The following is a 19,264-nucleotide window of genomic DNA, read 5'->3' as shown; positions in this document are numbered from 1 at the left end:
CCAAAGAGATGATGCTAGATTGTGCACCAATGGTGATCAGAGGAACTTTCAAGATATTGCTGTCATAGAAACAAAGCAAAAACATATCGCTTCAGTCCAACCGCCATGACATGGATGTAACAGGATGGGTGGCATTACTTGCTAGCTCATGGTCACACCCTCCAGGAAATAGACCACACCCTAGTTCTTCTGTTACTGATGAATTTAACGATCTTAAACTGCAGTTCAGGCAACATCACGGTCAACATAACAGCACTGAACATGGTTCTTATGCAGTGTAAATACAAAACAAATCAATGTTAATGAAAATAACTAATGTAAAAATATATATGTAACCAAAATACACCAAACAATGACATAACTGATATTTATGGAAGATCAACAACCCTTGAGCTCTTGCAAGTTTAAACTGGATGAGAGTTTTTGTTTAAAACTGTATTTCAATGGTAGTTTATTTACTACATTCTAGAGACGCTATCATTCATTTCAGCAAATGCAGCAAAAAAACTGTTTACATTTAAGTGACGTCTAACAGCGGTGGTGGTAATTATGCATTTTGTCTGTTGGGAGCAAAGGAGGACGAGAGGTGGCGTTACTGTCGAGCCACAAAGTCACATAGGAAGGAGGTCGTGGTTGCTGGATGTTGGTTTCCTGTTTCCTCCCGACTGTCAGCGTTGGTTTCTTTTAACCATGACCACGATCATTCCCAACCTTAACAAAGTAGTAATTCTGATGCCAAAACACACAATCTGTAGTAGAGGAACCAAGGCCAAGTTTAATATGTCTAGTTTTTGAAAGGAGGGTTGTATAAAAATATTTTATTGAAAAGGGTTTTTTTTGGTTGATATTTGGATCTTCTCCAAAACCAAAAAGAATGAAAATTTAAGCTTTTCCAAAAGGAACATAATCTCTCTTATCATGTGTATCTCTGGAAATATTGATCAGAATGACACCACCATTTGAACTAAATTAATATATATATATGTTAAAATATATACAAGGAGTATCTTAAACTGTTAAAAAATGTCTTATGAACCTACTTGCATTAAATGCATATCATATGGATTTTGTCCCTCACGTTTCTACAACATGTAGGGGTATCTCAAAAACTAAAGGCTTTTTGGAGGGTTTGTTCCTCTACTGCTGTCCAACTTGGCTTCACCGCCTGATAAAAATTACAGTACCAGCAGGTCACTTGAATTAAAGGCTTAAGGAAGGTTTGCAAAAACAAGAGAATGTTCATTACTTCCTCATTTTCATACCGACAGAGATGACTTTCTTCCTTCCTCTGTTTATTTGGATGATGATGTTTATTAGGTGAGAAATTTGTAATGATTCAGAAACTAGGTCCAGTAAAATCTCTCTCTTTATTGGACGTCTTGTACTTTGGGAACGACTCCTCCCTGCTCTCAACTTGTCAACATGTTTAAGTAAAAATGGATCTCTTGCAATGGATGGTTTGTGCTGTGAAAGGTAGCGATGGGCGAAAGAGACGGAGGTTTGTTTCAGCCTCTAAACGGACCTGAGCTACAATGACTTCCCTGACAGCTTAAATCTGCCATAATTCAATTTCAGCCCCGTGTTTCAGCGGCTTCCTGAAGACAGGCTGAAGTACAAACAATCACTGTTAGCCTTCCCACCTCTTTTCATTTCCTCCCCCTTTCCTCTGGTCTAAATGGTGCAGACAGGAGTCTAAACAGCTCGTTGGTTGGGGGGGGGGGGTGGCTAAATGAACAGCATATTTCTTTTTCAGGAGGAGGTGAAGGATGGATGCAAACCAATGGTGGGGAAATTAAAACACGTAAATTTAACACACCAGAACATTTTAAACATTCCTTCGAGCCTGAACGCCAACAACCTGCCCTCCGTCTCCGTCTCCGTGTGTTGTAGGAGGGAACTCATGCACAACATTTATTTTCAGGTGGAATTATCGTTTGCGCTTCAGCTGTTTCCTTTCCATCACCAGGTCCTCACTCACTGAAACTCACTGACCTACAGTGTGGTGGTTCCTGCTGGCTGCTTTCAGTGGCAGAGGAAAATCACCTGCGAAGGATTCAGTATGTTACAGTTCAGTCCTGTCACAATACAATACAATTCAGTGCAATGCAATGTCTGAATCTTTAATTGTGATTTTTTTTAATGCTATATCTGTAGGGTACGATTAGTTTGAAGATGAAATAATTTTACTAAATCCTGTGAGAAGAGAGACAGAGAGGAATCTGATGTGTAAATGAGATCCTGTAGCCCAAATAAGAATCTGTGAACAAACTTTAAAACTGTTTAAAATGCATTTATGCACCAAGATAATCTGCTGCTGTGTTTCATATGAAGAGTGCTGTGGTATTGATTGAATTTGACCGTGTAGTGAAAGTGGGGTGTGGAGGAACAGTGACGCTACGTGTTGCCTGCTTGGAGACTCGTGGCTCTGTACTCTGTTGTCCGACACATTTTGCGCAAACGATTTGCAGCAGTGTTTCTGTTTTGTTTTGAGGAAATGAAGAGGTGAGACAGGAGAGGGAGCGGGGGTCAATTCTGATACTATCACAGTATCTACGCTAACCTCTTCAGGAGCCGCCTTTGTTTGTTCGAGACAGGTCGTTTCCATGGACGCTACTCACTGTGGCTGCCAGTAGTCCCTCCGAGGACGCTGACTGACTTGCACCACAATCGGACAGATTGTGATCTCGAATGTGTTTTCATGAAAAGAGAGTGGACACTTGAAACTCAAATTTAAGGACTTTGGACTTGTCTGTCTTGACTTGGAACTTGAGTGCAAAGACTTTAGGCTTCCTTGCAAAACAATGACTTGGGCCCACCTCCGGTGATTAGCTCACCATCTACAGTCGTCCATCAATTATATGCCATAATTTGTGAAGACACAGTTGAATTTTGTCCCAACAATGAGAACCTCATGGTGTTGTACAGACTGACCCAGAGGAATGTGTGTCAGCTCTCTTGCCTGCCTGTCCTGCTTTATCTCTAGTGTAGAAACCAGCAGGGGGGTGTTGTTTGGGGTCTTGTCAGTGAGTCAGCCATGTTTCTGCGCTGATATTCGATTGATTCATAGATCACTGAAGTCAAAGGACCCTGCTGGTCTCTTCTCCCCTCCTCTGACAGGAGTGGACAGCTGAGGGTAATCCTCCGCCCAGCAGATGCTCAGTGTGCTGAAATCTGGGACACGCTCGCAGGTTTGATCTCTGTCTCTCTCTGGATGTAATGTGTCGAGCCGCCGGTCTTTGGAGCAGTAATCCTGGGCTCTTGCACCAAGGCCCATGGAGGCCCTGAGTGTCAGCAACACATTTTTCTCTGCCACACACACATACTGAAACACACACATGCACACACACATGCAGCATCACTGACACCTCAGAGCTAAATATACCGCGAGTGACAGCGACAGGTGACCGCGCTCCTCCACAGACGGGCCAGCTCGGACACAGGAGGTCACAGGGTATGAGTGTGTGTGTGTGTGTGTGTGTGTGTGTGTGTGTGTGTGCGTGCGTGTGTGTGTATGTGTGTGTGTGTGTGTGTGTGTGTGTGTGTGTGTTGTCGGGGCAGAGGGGGTGGTGTTTGAGCGTCAGGGTCTGATGGGTGTAGACTAGCTCGGCTCAGTGCGGTCTGAGCTCAGATCCAAACGCAGCCCAGTTCTGGGTCGCCCTCTTTTCTAAGCCAGCTGGTCTGGCTTAATATCACTTCTTCTTTCACTTTTCTTTCTTTTTTAAAAAAGAATCTCTTCTTGTTTGACACAAGGATTGACCGAGCACACTCCCACAGCTGGAGCTGCTGGGGAAAACTTCCAGGTGAAGACAGAACAAAAAGCAGCGGTGAGTGAGCTGTGGATGGTGGTGCTGGATGATTTAAGGGCGTTAGATCTTCAGGAAATTTGAAGAAAACTGGATTATTGCTAAATTTTGTTGCAGGACAGACGGAAAATATGTTCTCAAGACAGCAAAAAGTGTTTATGTTGGACATAGAAACTGAATGTTGTAATAACTGTTTTGCATTTTAATTTTTTTGACCACTTGGGGGCAGCAGAAACAAGATGTAAACAAAAATGTGATCTTACAGCGTTGTAATGCTAATGTGTTAGCAACAGGGAAACATTAGCATTTATTTGGGGTCATTTTTCTGGTCATTCAATAAAATATAAATTAGGACTGGAAAATATATCTGTATTATATCCTATCGTGATATGAGACTAGATATCATCATAGATTTTGGATCCATTATATTGAGGTATTTAGTCAAAAATATTGTGATTTTTGCTCATTTAATCAGCTTAACTGCTTCCACCCCTTGGAGTTTACAACATGTAGTCAGTCACAACCTACATGATCAACAATTATCAATATCAACCGGTATGAAACTTGAGTATTGTGATAGGTTTTCAGCAATATCGCCCAGGCCTAATGAATAAATAAACCCAGTATTCACTCGCTTTTAGCTCCATTTTTGGTCTCCACCACCTCCATTACATTCACCAGCTCATCTGTGCCAATATTAATATTTAGGATGTATCAGCTGATTTGTTTTTTTTGTAGAAAATTGCATAACACATCTGGCCCACTGGCTGCAAGTTGTTGTAGATATTGCTATATCTGAGATAAGCTTGGAAAATGGAAAATAACCCCTAAACAATGGGCTGAAAGATGTTAAAATGCTCTGTAGAACTACAGATATGGTGGCTATTAGCTCCGCTGTTTTCGGTGCTGTTTGTTTGTCTGTTTGTCTGCAGGATTACAGAAAAACTACTGGTCTGATTTTTATTAAACTTGTTGGAAGGATGTAGCGTGTGCCAAGGAAGAACCCAGTAAATTTTGGAGTGGCTCTGAATCACAGTGTGGATACACAAATTATTTTTTTTTACTTTGTGACATAGGTCGCTTGGCCTTGGCGGAGGTCTGCGTTTTCAGGACCCTTCTGATTCTCTGGGTTTGTCATCATTATGGGCGACCCTTTAATGCTCCTTTAATGACAGTCATTGTTTGTTTTGTGAGGCAGTAGCTGGTGGTATGGTGGATTTACTTGTTGATGTGTATTTACTTCTGACAGCCGTAGTTTGTGATTGAAATTCTAAGTAGGTCAGTGGTTTGGTTGTGCAGTAAAAGTTGTGCTACTAGTTAGATAATTGTAAAATATGTTTTCTGAACTTGAATTTTGCTTTGACTTTTTGTGTTTTGAATTTGAATTCTCTGTCCTGGTTATTTATGTGCATTAGTGAAGCTGAATGCTGTGATTTATGTCTAAATTTGGGGTTTTAAAAAAATATGTTTAAAAAACCAAAGAAAAAACAGAACAGAGTGGCCTTGCTTTTGTTATTTTCAAGATCACACTTTAACTGTTTTGTTTTGCTCAAGATAACATAACAATTTTTTGATATGAACATAATTTATGAAAAGAAAATGACTTCATAACACTCACAACAGAGGACCATGTCATACACCAACTGCTCTGTGGGGTTTGTTTGGGAGTTTCAAAGCAGACCACATGAATTTTTTATGAACTTGTGGCTGCCATTTGTTGTACGGATGTTTTCGCTGGTGATTTGATATGAGGGTATTTACATCATGACTAACTGTTGTCAGGGACAGGCTCACAGTGGGTCGACTAAAGCAGATGATACTGTCCAGTCTGCCTGTAACCAAAAGACCATTGTTGCCAAACGGGAACCAGGAAAAAAAGACTGCCCAGATTGGCGGCTGTTTGACTGGAATAATAAAAAAAAGTTTTCCAGTTTAAATCAGTTGCTGCAGTTGTCAAGATGCTGTCTATGCATGTTTTTGTTTTCTCAAGATCAGAGTTTGATCATCTCGAAATAGCGAAGGTTATTTTTTCAAGATAACAGAATGATTAATTTGGGATTTCTCAGCATTAAAAAAAATAAGATTTGCAAGCACAACAATTACAAATTACATTTGAAATGTTCAGTTTGTGGCAGCTTCAAAGCTCCTACAAATAGCAGCCAACTGCAGATCTAACTAAATATATGGCATTAATTTTCAACATTAATTTCCACAAACAAAAAGTTTTCTCTGGGTTGATTAGTAGATCACAGTTTATGTAATAAATCAGACGTTCAAACAAATAATAGTGATTGTTAAACTGAAATTTAAACTGAAAAGAGAATTTAAAGCAAATGTCCGAGATTCAGATACAATTTAAAAGACAATCTAAATACAAATGTGACATAACTTAAAACATGAATACAAATAGGCAGCTCTTAAGTAAGAGCACCTTATGTGTCTCGTCACAACTGTTTTATGTTCGTGATTTTGGCTTCGGTTAAAAATAATATTATTATGTGCATCAGTTTTTAAAGGTTTCTATCACTCTCAATGCTTAACGTTCGTGTTTTGCCACATTAAATTTAAATAGATACATTTCCAGATGATATTTTTGGCTCTTAATGTAGGAAATGAAACCTGAGAGCAGAGGAGAAGATGGGATATTGACAGGAAAGTTAACAGCTTGTACTGCAGATGTAAAGACTGATGGAGAATAAGTCTTACTGGTGGATTAATCACCTTAAGAATGTTTGTTGAAACTTGTGAAATCAGCTTTTCAAAGTTTAGAAATGACAACTGAAGTTAATGAGCTTTGTTGCAACAAAAGACTCTTTAACTTCTATTAGTATATTATATAAGTACACTCATGGATTAAGGAAGTGGAAAATCCTGCATATATCTTTAAGTGTATGGATATGGGAGGTCTTTAAAGGAGGATTTAAGATGCACTGATCAATATTTTTATATTTTATTATTTCTAACTATTTTAAAATAAAGTTAATAGCCTATTATCATCATTTGTTTTCTTGGTGCCAAATGCGTGTTCTGCAGTAATAAATTGAATATCTTTGAGTTTTGGACTGATGGTTGGATAAAAACAGACATTTCATGTCACCTGAAGCTTTTTTCAAAATTTTCATGATATGTTGACATACTTATGCCAAATTATTAATCACTTACTCAGTTTACAGGCATAAATAGCAAAAGATCGGTGGCTACACCTTCAGTTGTAATTCCAAATGTGGATGCTTTCTTAGTTTTCTTGGTCTTCCACAACTTCTTTGAGGTTTTGGACTATTGGTTGGACAAAAACAGACATTTTGAGACATTGCATGAAACTTTTTAAAACATTTTTCACTATTTGCTGACATGTTTTAGACAACCGAACAATTAATCAAGACGATAATCGGCACATTCATCGATAATGAAATGAATCGTTAGTCGCAGCCAAACTGTGAACAGCTGAACATTGATCAGTGAAACTGCAGTTTGAATAGTGTTCACTGGGAGGCGGTATTGATCCTGATCAGACATGTCGGCTCTTTATAATAAATGTTTATTCTCATAGTTTGAACCTGTTGAAAACACGATTTATTTATTAAATATACTTATTAAACTATTTTATTTGTTAACTTTGGTATCATATTAGTTTCATCAGGTTTTAATGTCACACACAAACTATTTCTCATCTTCGGTTTATTTCCTCTGTGTGTTTCTGCGCGTGTCTGTGTCTGTGTGCGCGTGCACGTGTGTGTGTGGTGATGCCGCCTCCTGACGTCCAGGTGCTGACAAGCCTGAGAAGCTCGTGCTCCAGGAGGAGACTCACCGATGGACTGAACCGCTGGACGGAGACACGCAGAGAGGACAGAGACAGACGCGGAGGACATGCGGAGCTGAGAGGAGGTAAGCTGTGTCTCCAGGGTGTGTGTGTGTGTGTGTGTGTGTGTGTGTGTGTGTGTGATGCGGGGCGTGCGGTGCGGGCTTCACACGCCATCTGACTGATCAACAACAGGAAACAAACAGGAGCGGGATAATCCTCCTCCTCCTCCTCCTCCTCCTCCTGCTGCTCCTCCTGCTTCTCCTCCTCAGTGTGGATCTGTTCTGTTCTCTCAGCAGAACAAGAAAAAGAAGAAGAACGTTTGTCAGGTTCCGTGTCTGGAGAACTTTATGGTTCTCGGCTCGGTGTGTTCAGCGGTCAGGTTGTTTAGTTTAGAGCCCGGAGCTGCAGCTCGGTTAACGCGGTTTGTGCGGACGGACGGACGGACGGACGGAGCCGCGGAGGACAGAGACTGGAGGTGGAAACAGTCTGGAAGTTTTCTGTCGGAACATGTGAGGAGTTAAAGTTACTTTTCTACAGCAACACTCGGTAAGAGAACCTGAACTAAACTCTGATAAAACTCGTGTTAAAGGTGGAGAAAGTTTTTAAAGGATGCTTGTTTTTGGGAAGGCACTTTATCATGATTATTCTGGTTTTTGTAGAGTGAAATTTACACCGGTTCTTCCCGGTGTTTTTGCCTTATGATCCGTCAGAATAACGCTCAGTGTCCTGGTCATACTGACATGCACAGTATGCGCAGAGCTTCTACCAGTCAGGGCCGGACCCAGCGATTTGGGGGCCCAGGTTTTGGAGATATCAGTTGTATAATGGAAATAGAGGGCACTCAGCTTGTGGTGCTCAAATTAGAGCTTGAGATTTGTGCCAGGACCAGACAGAATCCAACGGGTTTGGGTCGGGTCAGGCTGTATTTCTCACATGTTTAATGGGCTTACGTCAGGTTTGGGCTAAAGTATTAGTGCCCGAGCACCAAACGATGTGACGACCCTACTGGATTTATTTGAATTATTATTGATTTTTGTCCTCTTCAATCCCATTTTTGAGGGGCTAAACACACCCCTTTTGTAAGGGGGTCATGTCAGAAAAAGTTTTGGAACCACTGGCCAAGAAAACAGTTGATTGTTGAGTCTCATCTCCACGATCTCAGTTAAGTTTTGTTTTCTCTGTCCTGAGCCCCACCTGACAGATGAGCACATGCAGGTGTGCACGTTTCATTCACACATGCAGCAGTTCACCTTGGTAATTGCGTGTGTCAGCCTCTGACAGCACTCACCAGTTCTTTTGATTTTTTGTCCCTCCTGTCTCACTTCTTCCCCCCCCTCTCCTTTGTACATTCAAGAAGTATATGTCAAATACGTAACTCTGGTCAGCAGTCGACGCAAAGAGAGAGACTAATTATCTTGCGGGACAGACGAGCGTGGTCGGCTGGGCAGGTTGAGAAGTGAGAGTGACGATAAATCTGTTTTTTAATCCCCAAACTTTGAAACATAAACTCTGAGCTCTCCTCTCGTCGGCATCAGAAGCTCTGGTCTGTCATAGGTCCTCTCCTGCAGGGCTCCCCGGATCACAGCAGCTGTCTGTCAGCTCTGTGCGAGACTCCCAGTCCAGTCCTTTTTTCTGGCACGTCAACAGTACGGTATCATGGATTGGAGACGAACACTGGGTCATTGCAGAAAAGGCCTAAAAACATTGCAACGTACGTCAGAAATTTTTTGACAAGCTGCAGTGAAATCCAACAAAGCTCGCAAAAAATCCTGGAGAAACTGGTAAATCATCTGTGTCTGGTTTAAAAAAAAAAGCATCTACTCTTTCGCTTTAGTAAAAAGGTCGATCTCTGTAGAGATATTTTCCATAATGTTGTCAGACACTTAGAATAACAAGCGGAGCCTGTCAGCGGCAAAAATAAAAGAACTTTTAAGGGACGTTCTTTGAAGGGTGCAGTTGCCCTGAAGGATTACATGGCAGCTTTTTTTGCGGCTGATGGCCGCAGTGTTCTCCCTCAATACCAAATCAGTTTCAAAAAATGTTGCCCATTAGTCATTAAGAAACAAAAACATGGGTAAGTTACACTTGAAAACATCAATAAAAATTGCAAGAATTAAACTGTAAATGAAAAAAGTTGAAGTTCTTGAACTACAATCATTATGACTGTACGCCCCGGGTCTCGAGTTCATCGGTATAAAGAGAGATGCTGTAGTCCTATAAAGACTTTGCAGATGTCACTGTGATATCATTCATGTATGCTGAGCATGTGGTGTGTGTCTGTGCCACAAAGTGACTCACTGACTGCTTATAGAGGGGTATCCCTCACCAAACCACATTTATTAGATCAAGGTTCCTGCCTCAACATCCGAGACCTTAAAGGGGACTTTGAACAGTAATTTAGCCTATGTTTGTTTGTTTTTTTTTTCTTTTGAGATGATGAGACACTTTGAACTCAGTTGACACATTGCTCTGCATCATATCAAGCTTCTAAACATGAATAATACACGTTTTGCACTTCTGCAACTCAGTGCAGCTCTCTGACAAAAAACACTGTTAGCCTTTATTCAAGAGCTCATGCTGACTTGAACAACAACGATTGCCATACAGCCATAAAAAGTTCATCTTTGCACCTACGGTGTTTATCATGGTCTGTATTTATATGTAGTGAATAATAAATCAATTAATTTGCATGCAGTCTTTCCCTGAAGTGTTCAGGGACATTTCCTGCACAGGGTCATGTGTGAAAGGGAGCTGATGTTCTGGGAAATCTGTACCGCCGATTTCCCACTTCACTTCCTCAAAACATTTCAGGGAAAATGACTGTTTTTTAAATGAGAGCAGTAACGTTGCAGATGCAAGCATGTAAAGACATCCACCACTTTTTAAATGTTGCTTCTAATGTGTCACATGATTCAAGTAGATCACAAAAAGCTTAAAAACAGAGCCAGGCAAGAAACAGTCCCTCCAGGATTTTGCAATTTTTTAATAAAAATTGTGACGCATGTTGAAATGTTTCTAGGCATTTTTCTGCAATTAAATTATGGGCGTAAGTGAAAATTGCAAAAGAAAGTTGTGATTTTTTTGTATAATTCATTAAAAGTTTTAAGTAACTTTACCAAAAAGACTCATAATTACAAAACCTTGAACAAAACAGGTGAAGAAGAGTACAACAAGCACAAAATTATAAAATAAAAGTGGGCGGAGCATTGATAAATGTCAATAATAATCACAAACTTTGTGTTCTTTTCAGTTCCTGTGAACATTTTTTAAAAAATTAATGCAAAAAAAAGTGACTGTTCAATTTGCGGAAAAGTTGCAGATTTTGGACGAAATTGCAAGGTCATCCAGAATTCACGGGAATTGGTTGAATTTGTGTGAACTTCCTGGAGGGACTGAAAAACAGCTCCTCACCTGGCACATTCCTGAAAATAATCTTACGCTGGGTACGCGCCCACCCAGCCTCGGTTCGTCTTTTTTTGCTGAGTTTTGTGATGGTTGGCATCCATAAGTGGTTCGTAACTGCCGGACTGCCCCTTTGCACCATCTTTTCTGGTATTGTCGGGGCATGTGTGAAAAGGCGCGATATGGAAAAGTTCCTGTTTGTATTAGTGGAAATCAATAGGGGACACTGTAGGAGGGGGAGGCAGCGTTGTCTTGAATAACTTTTGTGCAAAGAAAATGACTTTCAGAGACGTAATCAGCTACTTAACAATATTGTTGAAATATTTTGACATCACCTTACGTGTAGAACAGGTTTTCCTATATGTTATGATGTATTATTTTAATTAAATACAGGAAAATATTCTTACGTTCTTACGTTCATAATTTTTTACATTTTATAGACCAAATAACTAATCAGTTAATAGTGAAAATAATCAACAGATTAATCAAAAATAGTATTTCCCCCTGTTTCCGGCCTTTATGCTAAGCTAATACTGGTGGTAGCTTCATACGTTCCATTAATCTTCTCATCAAACTCCCAGTTAAATTTTCCCTTCTAATTATTCTGCTCTTTTTTTAGCTTCCTGATTTTAATTAGCTACATAGAAAGAAGCTTGTTTTGCCTCCTTCGCTGCTTTAATCGATTCAGAGCTCAGTTCCAGCTCGAAGAGAGACTCAACATCGAGCTTCCTGAGAGTTAACAACTGTCTGTCCACCTCCTGTCTGTCAGCCCAGCGCAGGGGAGCCTGACACCGCCTCCCCACCGCTGACCCGTCACCCTCCGCCGACCACCCACCCACCCTCCCTCCCCGGCTGTCCGACACCGAGACATGCAGAGTGTCCTGCCAAGGAATACAAGGGCACCGCCACATGTCACCCATTAACTATTCCTCTCTGCTGCGTGCTCTGTAAATCGTACAGCACATATGCAAACAGGCACTCGTGTAGTCAAACTCAACGCTCTGAGGTTTTCGCCGTGTTGGAAAATAATTGGCGAGGTGGCGAAAAAAGCGAGGGAGCAGCTGAGGACTGCGTGAGATGGCTGATTTCCATCTCTTCCTCTGCTCAACAGTCGCTCTCTGTGTCTGCGAGCCAGAAACCGGTCGTATTGTTGTTTGGGGTAAAAAGTTCATTCTTTTATTTTTGGAGTCCTTCTGCTTTACACTGAGGCTATAAATAGCGGGGAGGTTTGTGCGCGTGGGCGTGAGTTGGGTGGAGATTTGCTGTCATCCTGGAAAAGATCAAACTCTGCATTAAATCACACCTACAGACAACAGCGCACACACACCCACACACCCGCTCTGATTGTTTTTACGCAATCTACCCTCAACATCTCACGTCTCAGTTTGGCCTAAAATTCCCTTTTTACGACAACATGCTGAGTGTGCTCGTCTGTGAGCGCTCTAAATTTAAACCGTGTTGATCCTTGTGCCGTTTTTCCTGAAGTGAGGTAGGCTCACAGGCAGCGTGACTCAGACAGCAGATATTCATGTAACGCTCCCCGGCTGCCGGCATGTTGCTGCTCGCTGCAGACGATGCTGATCGTATCACGGCGCTCACTCCGCTTTATCAAAGTGTTTGTGTTGTTGTGGCAAAAACACATCAATTATGACTTCATGACAGGAGCTGTCGGTTCATATTCATCCGTTATGTGACTGTAGGAGACAAGGAGCAGACTGAGACAGGAGAGGTGGAAATACACCGAGCAGTTTGTTACTGTAGGGCTGCGACTGCTGATTATTGTCAATATTAGAGCCACAATGATTATTATACAAGTATTTTATTAATTGGCAAGTATTTTGATAATCAATTAATCGTTTTGAGCCATTTTTAAGAAAAAAAAAGTCTGATTTCAGCTTCTTAAATGTGAATATTTTCTGGTTTCTTTACTCCTCTCTGACAGTAAACTGAATACATTTGTGTTGTGGACAAAACGAGATGTTTTAGGACGTCATCTTGAGCTTTGGGAAACACTGATTGACATTTTTCACCATTTTCTGACATTTTTTAGGCAAACAACTATTAATCGATTAGTCAAGAAAATAATTGACCGTAATCGGCCATGAAAATAATCGTAAGTTGCAGTTGCTGTTGGATAATTTTCTCAAGGTCCGTGAAGTGTTAGAAAATGGTGAAAAACGCTTTAGACAACATCCTCAAATGTCTCATTTTGTCCACAACGCAAAAGTGACTGGAAATCATTCAGTTAAGAATAGATAAATCAAGTCTGACAAAAAGATTCCAACCCTAAATGTAACATGTGCATCGTGTTTACTTCAGAAAAAGCTTAAAATTTTGATGCATCGAGGATCGTTTTATGATCGAATCGTCGCCCTCTGAGCTGGAACTGAATCGTGAGGTATCCAGAGATTCCCACCCCTGCTCTCGTCCTCGCTCGAGCTGCCGTTGCTCTCTGACCCAGCCGTGGAGAAAGCAGGAAAAGCCACATTTGTGTCGTGTCTTTGTTAAAACTTTCACAGTGGGCATTGTACAGCGCACATGTTGTTGTTTTCTTATATTTGCTTCCTTGTTCTTCTCGTCATTAAAAACACAATAGTTTCTGGTTACCGGTGTGATTTTCAAAGGAGGAGGAAGAGAGAGTGAAGATGCCACATACCATCATCAACAAGGAGGCCTTTGTAGGATATATTCATTGTTGGCTGTGATCTTTTAATGGCATTTAATGACAATGAGAAAAATCTAGAATATCATCAGACTTATTCTTTAAGGGGACGGTTCACTCCAGAATCCACATTTTTCTTTTCAAAAAATCATTTGAAAAAGTCAGCAGATGATGCACAGACAGTTTCATGTAAGAACTAACCGTATTATGCAGAAAGAAGCGTGCTTCGACTCACGGACGAGTGGTCGTGACAGTGTGGGACGTGAACATTAATGGCATCCTCCTCGGATGAGCCGTAACCTCTCGCTCTTGCATAGGCTGCTTTTTGTAGAACCTGCTAACTTGTCTGCAGAATTTGAATCCTGCGAGAGAAATATCAATTCATCAGGATAATGCAGGAGCAGGATAATGTACAGTGAACAGGTCATTATTGTGAAATAAACCCCAACAGTTCGGTGCAGTGGGTCTTCAATCACCCTGAACGGGTTTATTTTATAAATAAATTTTATGGCTGTGGGTGAAAAAAATGCCTTCCCATACACAGATCAGGACAGAGCAGAGACGATTTGCAGATTAATTGATCCATTGACAGAAGATCAATTAATCAAAAAAAAATCAGATAGTTACCTCTCAAATGTGAAGATTTGCCTCTACTCCTTGTTTTACATCACAATAACTGTGGTGAACAATTCTCACTGTTTTCAAACATTTTATCAACCACAAAATTGTCTGATTCACTGATAATAAAAACAATTGTTGCCACCCTCGTCTTATATAATGAAAATCTTAATAACTTTAATAAAGAGATAAAACAAAAGAGCATTATCTGACTTAAAATGAGTCATTCTCTTCCCTTTTTGTGCAAAAGCACACCTGCGTCATCTTCTTACGTCTTCACGAGTCCCAGTTTCATTCTCCATTTCATCCTGTGAGCCCGAGGGCTGCCACCTCCTGAAAGCGAGCACGCCTTTTCTTTCTTCGCCCGCTGTGACGGTGGCAGAAAAGCTGCCAAGAAAACCTGTCGTGTGTGTTTGTGTTTGTGTGCGTCTGTCTCAGCGTGTGTGAACATCCAGTTAACTCGGCGACCCGAGCTCTTAAGCTCCGCTTCAGGAGCAACACACGGGTCACATGGCACACACACACACACACACACACACACACACACACACACACACACACTGCATGCTCTGTTAGTCCTGCACAGGTCCATCTTTAATCAGTACAACACATATTTCAGTGTGCTCCTCTCATCCTGTGTTTCATGCCCTGTGGCTGATTAACAAAAGATTTATTGACTGTTAATAGAGAATATCACATTCCTCCCAAGAGGACGGAGGCGTCTTTTCTTAAACTTCTCCTCCTCACTGTAATAAAAGGCTGAGTGTCTTAATGTGACCAGTCTGAATGAGGAGAGTTAAATGGATTGTTGAGGTTGAAGGTTCAACTCGAGGGGCTTTTGGCCTCAAACGAAAAATGTGTTTATGTGTCCTGCTGTCTCCATATGGTCAAAAATTCAGCATTAGTCATACACACATGATATCTGAGCAGCCAGCACCATGACAGAAGCCAATGTGGAAGTGCTGTAAAGGAAAAGACTGGTTATTTGTAGTTTTGGAAAAGTAATGGCTGAGATTTGGGACCAAGGTGGCGGCCCAGTATCACGCCAAAGCATGTAATAGACCTGCTGATCCACTGGAGCGGGGGTCTGCAACCTTCACTATCAAAAGAACAATTTTTTGACAAAAAGGAAAAAAGTCTGGACACACACCTATCAGATTCTCTGTAATCCACTGAGACTTTTTTCAGGGGATTTGACATCCATAGCTAGCCTGGGGACACTCAAAACTAGGCACCGGCAAAAATTTAGAGGGACTAGGAGCTGACCCGTGGCCGTAGATCTGTTCGCAGAACTGTGCACGTTACTTTTTATGTTAACTTTCATTCTTTAAAAGTCACCAGAATGCAGCAAACTCATTTTCTCCTCTGCTCTGATTTAGAAATGCTCCCTATTTTTGAGGACTCAAGGTTGGCCAGTATGGGCTATGATGCACACAAATAAAACTTTTAATTATTTTACTTACTTGTTGTATTTTAATTACTTTTTACTTTTTTATTGATTTTTTTTTACCTGGTGTATAGGCCATGTGTCTTTTTGAGCTTTATTTATTTTCATCTTTTGTAAAGCTCGTTATGTTGCACAAATAAACACAAATAAAGTTTTGTTTTTATTGTTAATGATATGAATCTTTGAGGTGTTTCCCGCCTGCTCGCCCCGTCTCTGCTCCACCCAGAGAGGAAGTTTTCTTGCGAGCGGTAAAGACGAGATCCTGTCTGCAAATGTGGTTTCTAAAAACCCTCCAGATGTTTGTTTTTTTTAAATACAGTGTATGATAGTGCCAAACTCATCACTCTTTATTATTTGCATGCTGACGTGCCCGGCTGTTTCACTTCCTCCTGAGGGTACGGTAACCCCCTGAGGAAGCTGGGTTCTCTGGGTGTGTCAGGGGGATACAGCCGCAGTGAATGGACGAGCATGCAAACAGATAATATGGTGCCTGTCTGTGCGTGCATGGCGGTTAAACGGCGGTTAGACTCTGCATTATAGCATGACATGATACCCACACGCAATCCAGTGTTGGTAATTAAAAGCGGTGTTCATACATGTTTCTCTTTGACTTTTGTTTTGTCGTTTTCATTGCTGTGCAGATGTGTGACACAGAATCCTAAAACCAGTTTATCCTCCTCCTGCTGTCCATGTGTGTGTGTGTGTGTGTGTGTGTGTGTGTGTGTGTGTGTGTGTGTGTGTGTGTGTGTGTGTGTGTGTGTGTGTGTGTGTGTGTGTGTGTGTGTGTGTGTGTGTGTGTGTGTGTGTGCTGGAGCGTGTGACTGATGCATTTTCTAATATTTTTTAACCCTCAAATGTTATGTGTGTTTTGCAGGAGCCAGCAGTTTGGGATCAGAAAGTGAAAAACTGTGAGGACCTGAAAGTCGATCAAAGAAGAAGACGTTTGTGACAAAGAGGAAAAACAAACTAAAAGAGCCAAGATGGGGAGAAAAAAGATTCAGATAGCGCGGATTATGGACGAACGGAACCGACATGTGAGTATACAGAAGATTTCAACATTTCAGACCTGAACCTCTTTGTGTAAAGGTGTTGACAGTTTCACATTAATGTCAGACTAACATGAAGGCTGCAGCACAGTTTTACAAAGATTAAAGAGTAACTTCTGGACTTTTCAACCTGGACCCTATTTTCCTCTGTTTTTGTGCCTAAGGGACTAATGGGGACAACAATTTTTAAAATTGGTCCAATGTTGAGCGAGAACCGTGCAGCCGTCACCCATGAGACAGGCTGCAATGCAAACCTCATGAGCAACTGTGCTCCATCAAAGTGCATCCACTAAACAGGGGTCAGTTGTACCAACACGATTTGTTAAGTTGGTCTTAACTTGACAAGTCCAGTCTAAAAGATAGATTGATTGCACCATCTAGACTTAAGCCTTCTTCTCTTACGCCAAGTCAGTCAGACAATTAAATAACATTTGCAGAATTTACAAAAAGGCCCAAATCAGTAAGAATTTGTCGTAGACAGTGTTTCACAAAGTTTATTATGTTTCTCCTCTCTCAACAACAACTCTCTCGACAACTCTCAAAACTGCATGATTTCTTTAAGGGAGTCTGGAGATATTGTAGTTACTAGTTTCATGGTGAAATCATTGTGCTTACTAAACATCTGTCCATCTATTTTTTGATGTTTTTAGTTATTTCTCTCCAAGTCTAATGCTTCTGATCTTTGATTGCCCATAAAGTTGCCACAAATCAGAAATGGGGAGCTACAAATCAGCAAGACAGCGGAATATTGTTAGCAATGTATCTTAGCAATATATGCTGCTAAGCAACAGCCATAACCTTCACCTGAACATGCATCGCTAAGAACAGGCGTAGTTAAGACTAAGCTAAAGTCAGGTCGTGTAACTAGCATGAAGTCCATTCTAAAGACTGGTCTTAACTAAGACTGACTTAGCAGTTAGGACCAGTTGGTGCAACACACCAGATTGTTAATCTAACTCTTTATCTAGGCTGCAAACATCGCAAACGCCACACTGAAGCAGATTCCTCTTATCTGCACACTTCAAAGCATCAGCAGTAGATGAGAACAGAGTAGAGGGATCAGAGTTTAGCGGTGAAGTTGTCTCGTGGCAGTTAATGTACAGTTTTTGCACTAAAACACTGCAGAAAAAGTTCAAAAAGGTCCTGTGTCTTGCTCAACAGTTGCTGAGTAAAGTGAAGGAGCGTCTGTTTGATTATACCAGAGTGGAGTTAGTCACTTACACACAAAAACAAGCAAAAAAATATGGTCCAGGTTGAAAAATACTGATGTTACCCTTCAGCATCCTGTCATTCTTTGCTTGGCAGATGGCAGAATTCAATGTCTAGTGTCTAATAAAAAATCTATTTAATTCGGGAATTCAGGAGAGAGAACATGGAACTAATGTGTCTTACTGCATAATAAGTTCACAAATCCATCAGTGACGCAGCCTCATTCATGTCATTCTTCAAATTATAGTTCCTTAAACTGGTGAAATCGTGTCATGTGACCCTCACAAGCTGCGACTGTGTGATTGTATGTGAGTCAACGAAGCCTGTGAGCTCCATGCAAAAGATACGACAACTGAGAGCTTGTTGTCAATGGGGCTCACACACACACACACACACACACACACACACACACACACACACACACACACACACACGCACACACACTGGTCTTTTCTGGGGGAGCGGTTCCTCTCTTCCTGTTATGACAGGAAATGCAGGCACATGTGCTTCCTGACCCCCGTAGCAGGGCAGGACTGACCCCGCCACAATCCTCTCCTGGACTGTGTGATGGTACACTGTGTGTGTGTGTGTGTGTGTGTGTGTGTGTGTGTGTGTGTGTGTGTGTGTGTGTGTGTTGTGCTGCTTTATCTTTAAAGAAACACACCAGTTTGTTTAGAAGTTTTAGCTCCTTTGTTCAGTCATGTAGGATTGAAGGAAAACTACTGTTTACTACAGCTTGACTTTTATTTTGAAAGGTTATAACAACACTAAATTTAACAAGTTAAGGGCTGGGAAGGTGGGAATATTACTAAAAATAGGTACAACAGGGCAATAAACACAAGCAGTAAGACAGTCGGACATGTTAGGAACAAATTAAATTTATTTAAAAAAGGAAATAACGGTCAAAAGTAAAATTATTACCCAAACTGTTCATTGAAAACATCCGTCACAGACTGATGTCCTGCTTGACCTTTGACCTCGTGTGTTTGCAGTAGTGTGCACACAGTTTTCCTGTGCAATCACAGACATCTCAGGTGAACTCTTTTTCAGTTTGACCTCTAAATAAAAATGGAAATCAGTTTGTTTACAACCCGTCCGCTTTTGTTTCTTGAACCTATTTTTAGCTCTGAGTTGGTGAGTTCCTTATGATACCAAAATAAAACCCAAGTTGTAATTCGCAGGTGCTGCTTTCCATTTTCTGTTTTTTTCATCCAGTTTTCAGGCAGCCATTGATCTCCATTCTTTTGAGTTAAAATCGATGAGCAGGCTCTTGAA

General features: G+C 41.0%; 1 protein-coding gene across 4 annotated transcripts in view; it reads left to right on the top strand.

The window, feature by feature from the left end:
* Positions 1–3,592: 3,592 nt before the first annotated feature.
* Positions 3,593–19,264, top strand: part of mef2ca (myocyte enhancer factor 2ca) — a 34,291-nt gene continuing 18,619 nt past the window's right edge. For 2 of the 4 annotated variants that reach the window (XM_084745895.1, XM_084745892.1), the window contains exons 1-3: positions 3,593–3,824; positions 7,568–7,688; positions 16,609–16,768. In XM_084745895.1, the coding sequence (XP_084602021.1) occupies positions 16,715–16,768 (54 nt within the window). In that variant the 5' untranslated portion in view covers positions 3,593–3,824; positions 7,568–7,688; positions 16,609–16,714. Of the gene's footprint in view, positions 3,825–7,567; positions 7,689–7,843; positions 8,152–16,608; positions 16,769–19,264 lie in introns of those variants that run through there. The other 2 variants (XM_084745894.1, XM_084745893.1) reach the window with 2 other exon arrangements.

This window comes from Lutjanus erythropterus, chromosome 20, assembly GCF_056507025.1.
Source record: "Lutjanus erythropterus isolate fLutEry1 chromosome 20, fLutEry1.hap2, whole genome shotgun sequence".
Lineage (NCBI taxonomy): Eukaryota > Metazoa > Chordata > Actinopteri > Lutjaniformes > Lutjanidae > Lutjanus > Lutjanus erythropterus.
This window is presented reverse-complemented; position numbering and strand designations above follow the sequence as displayed.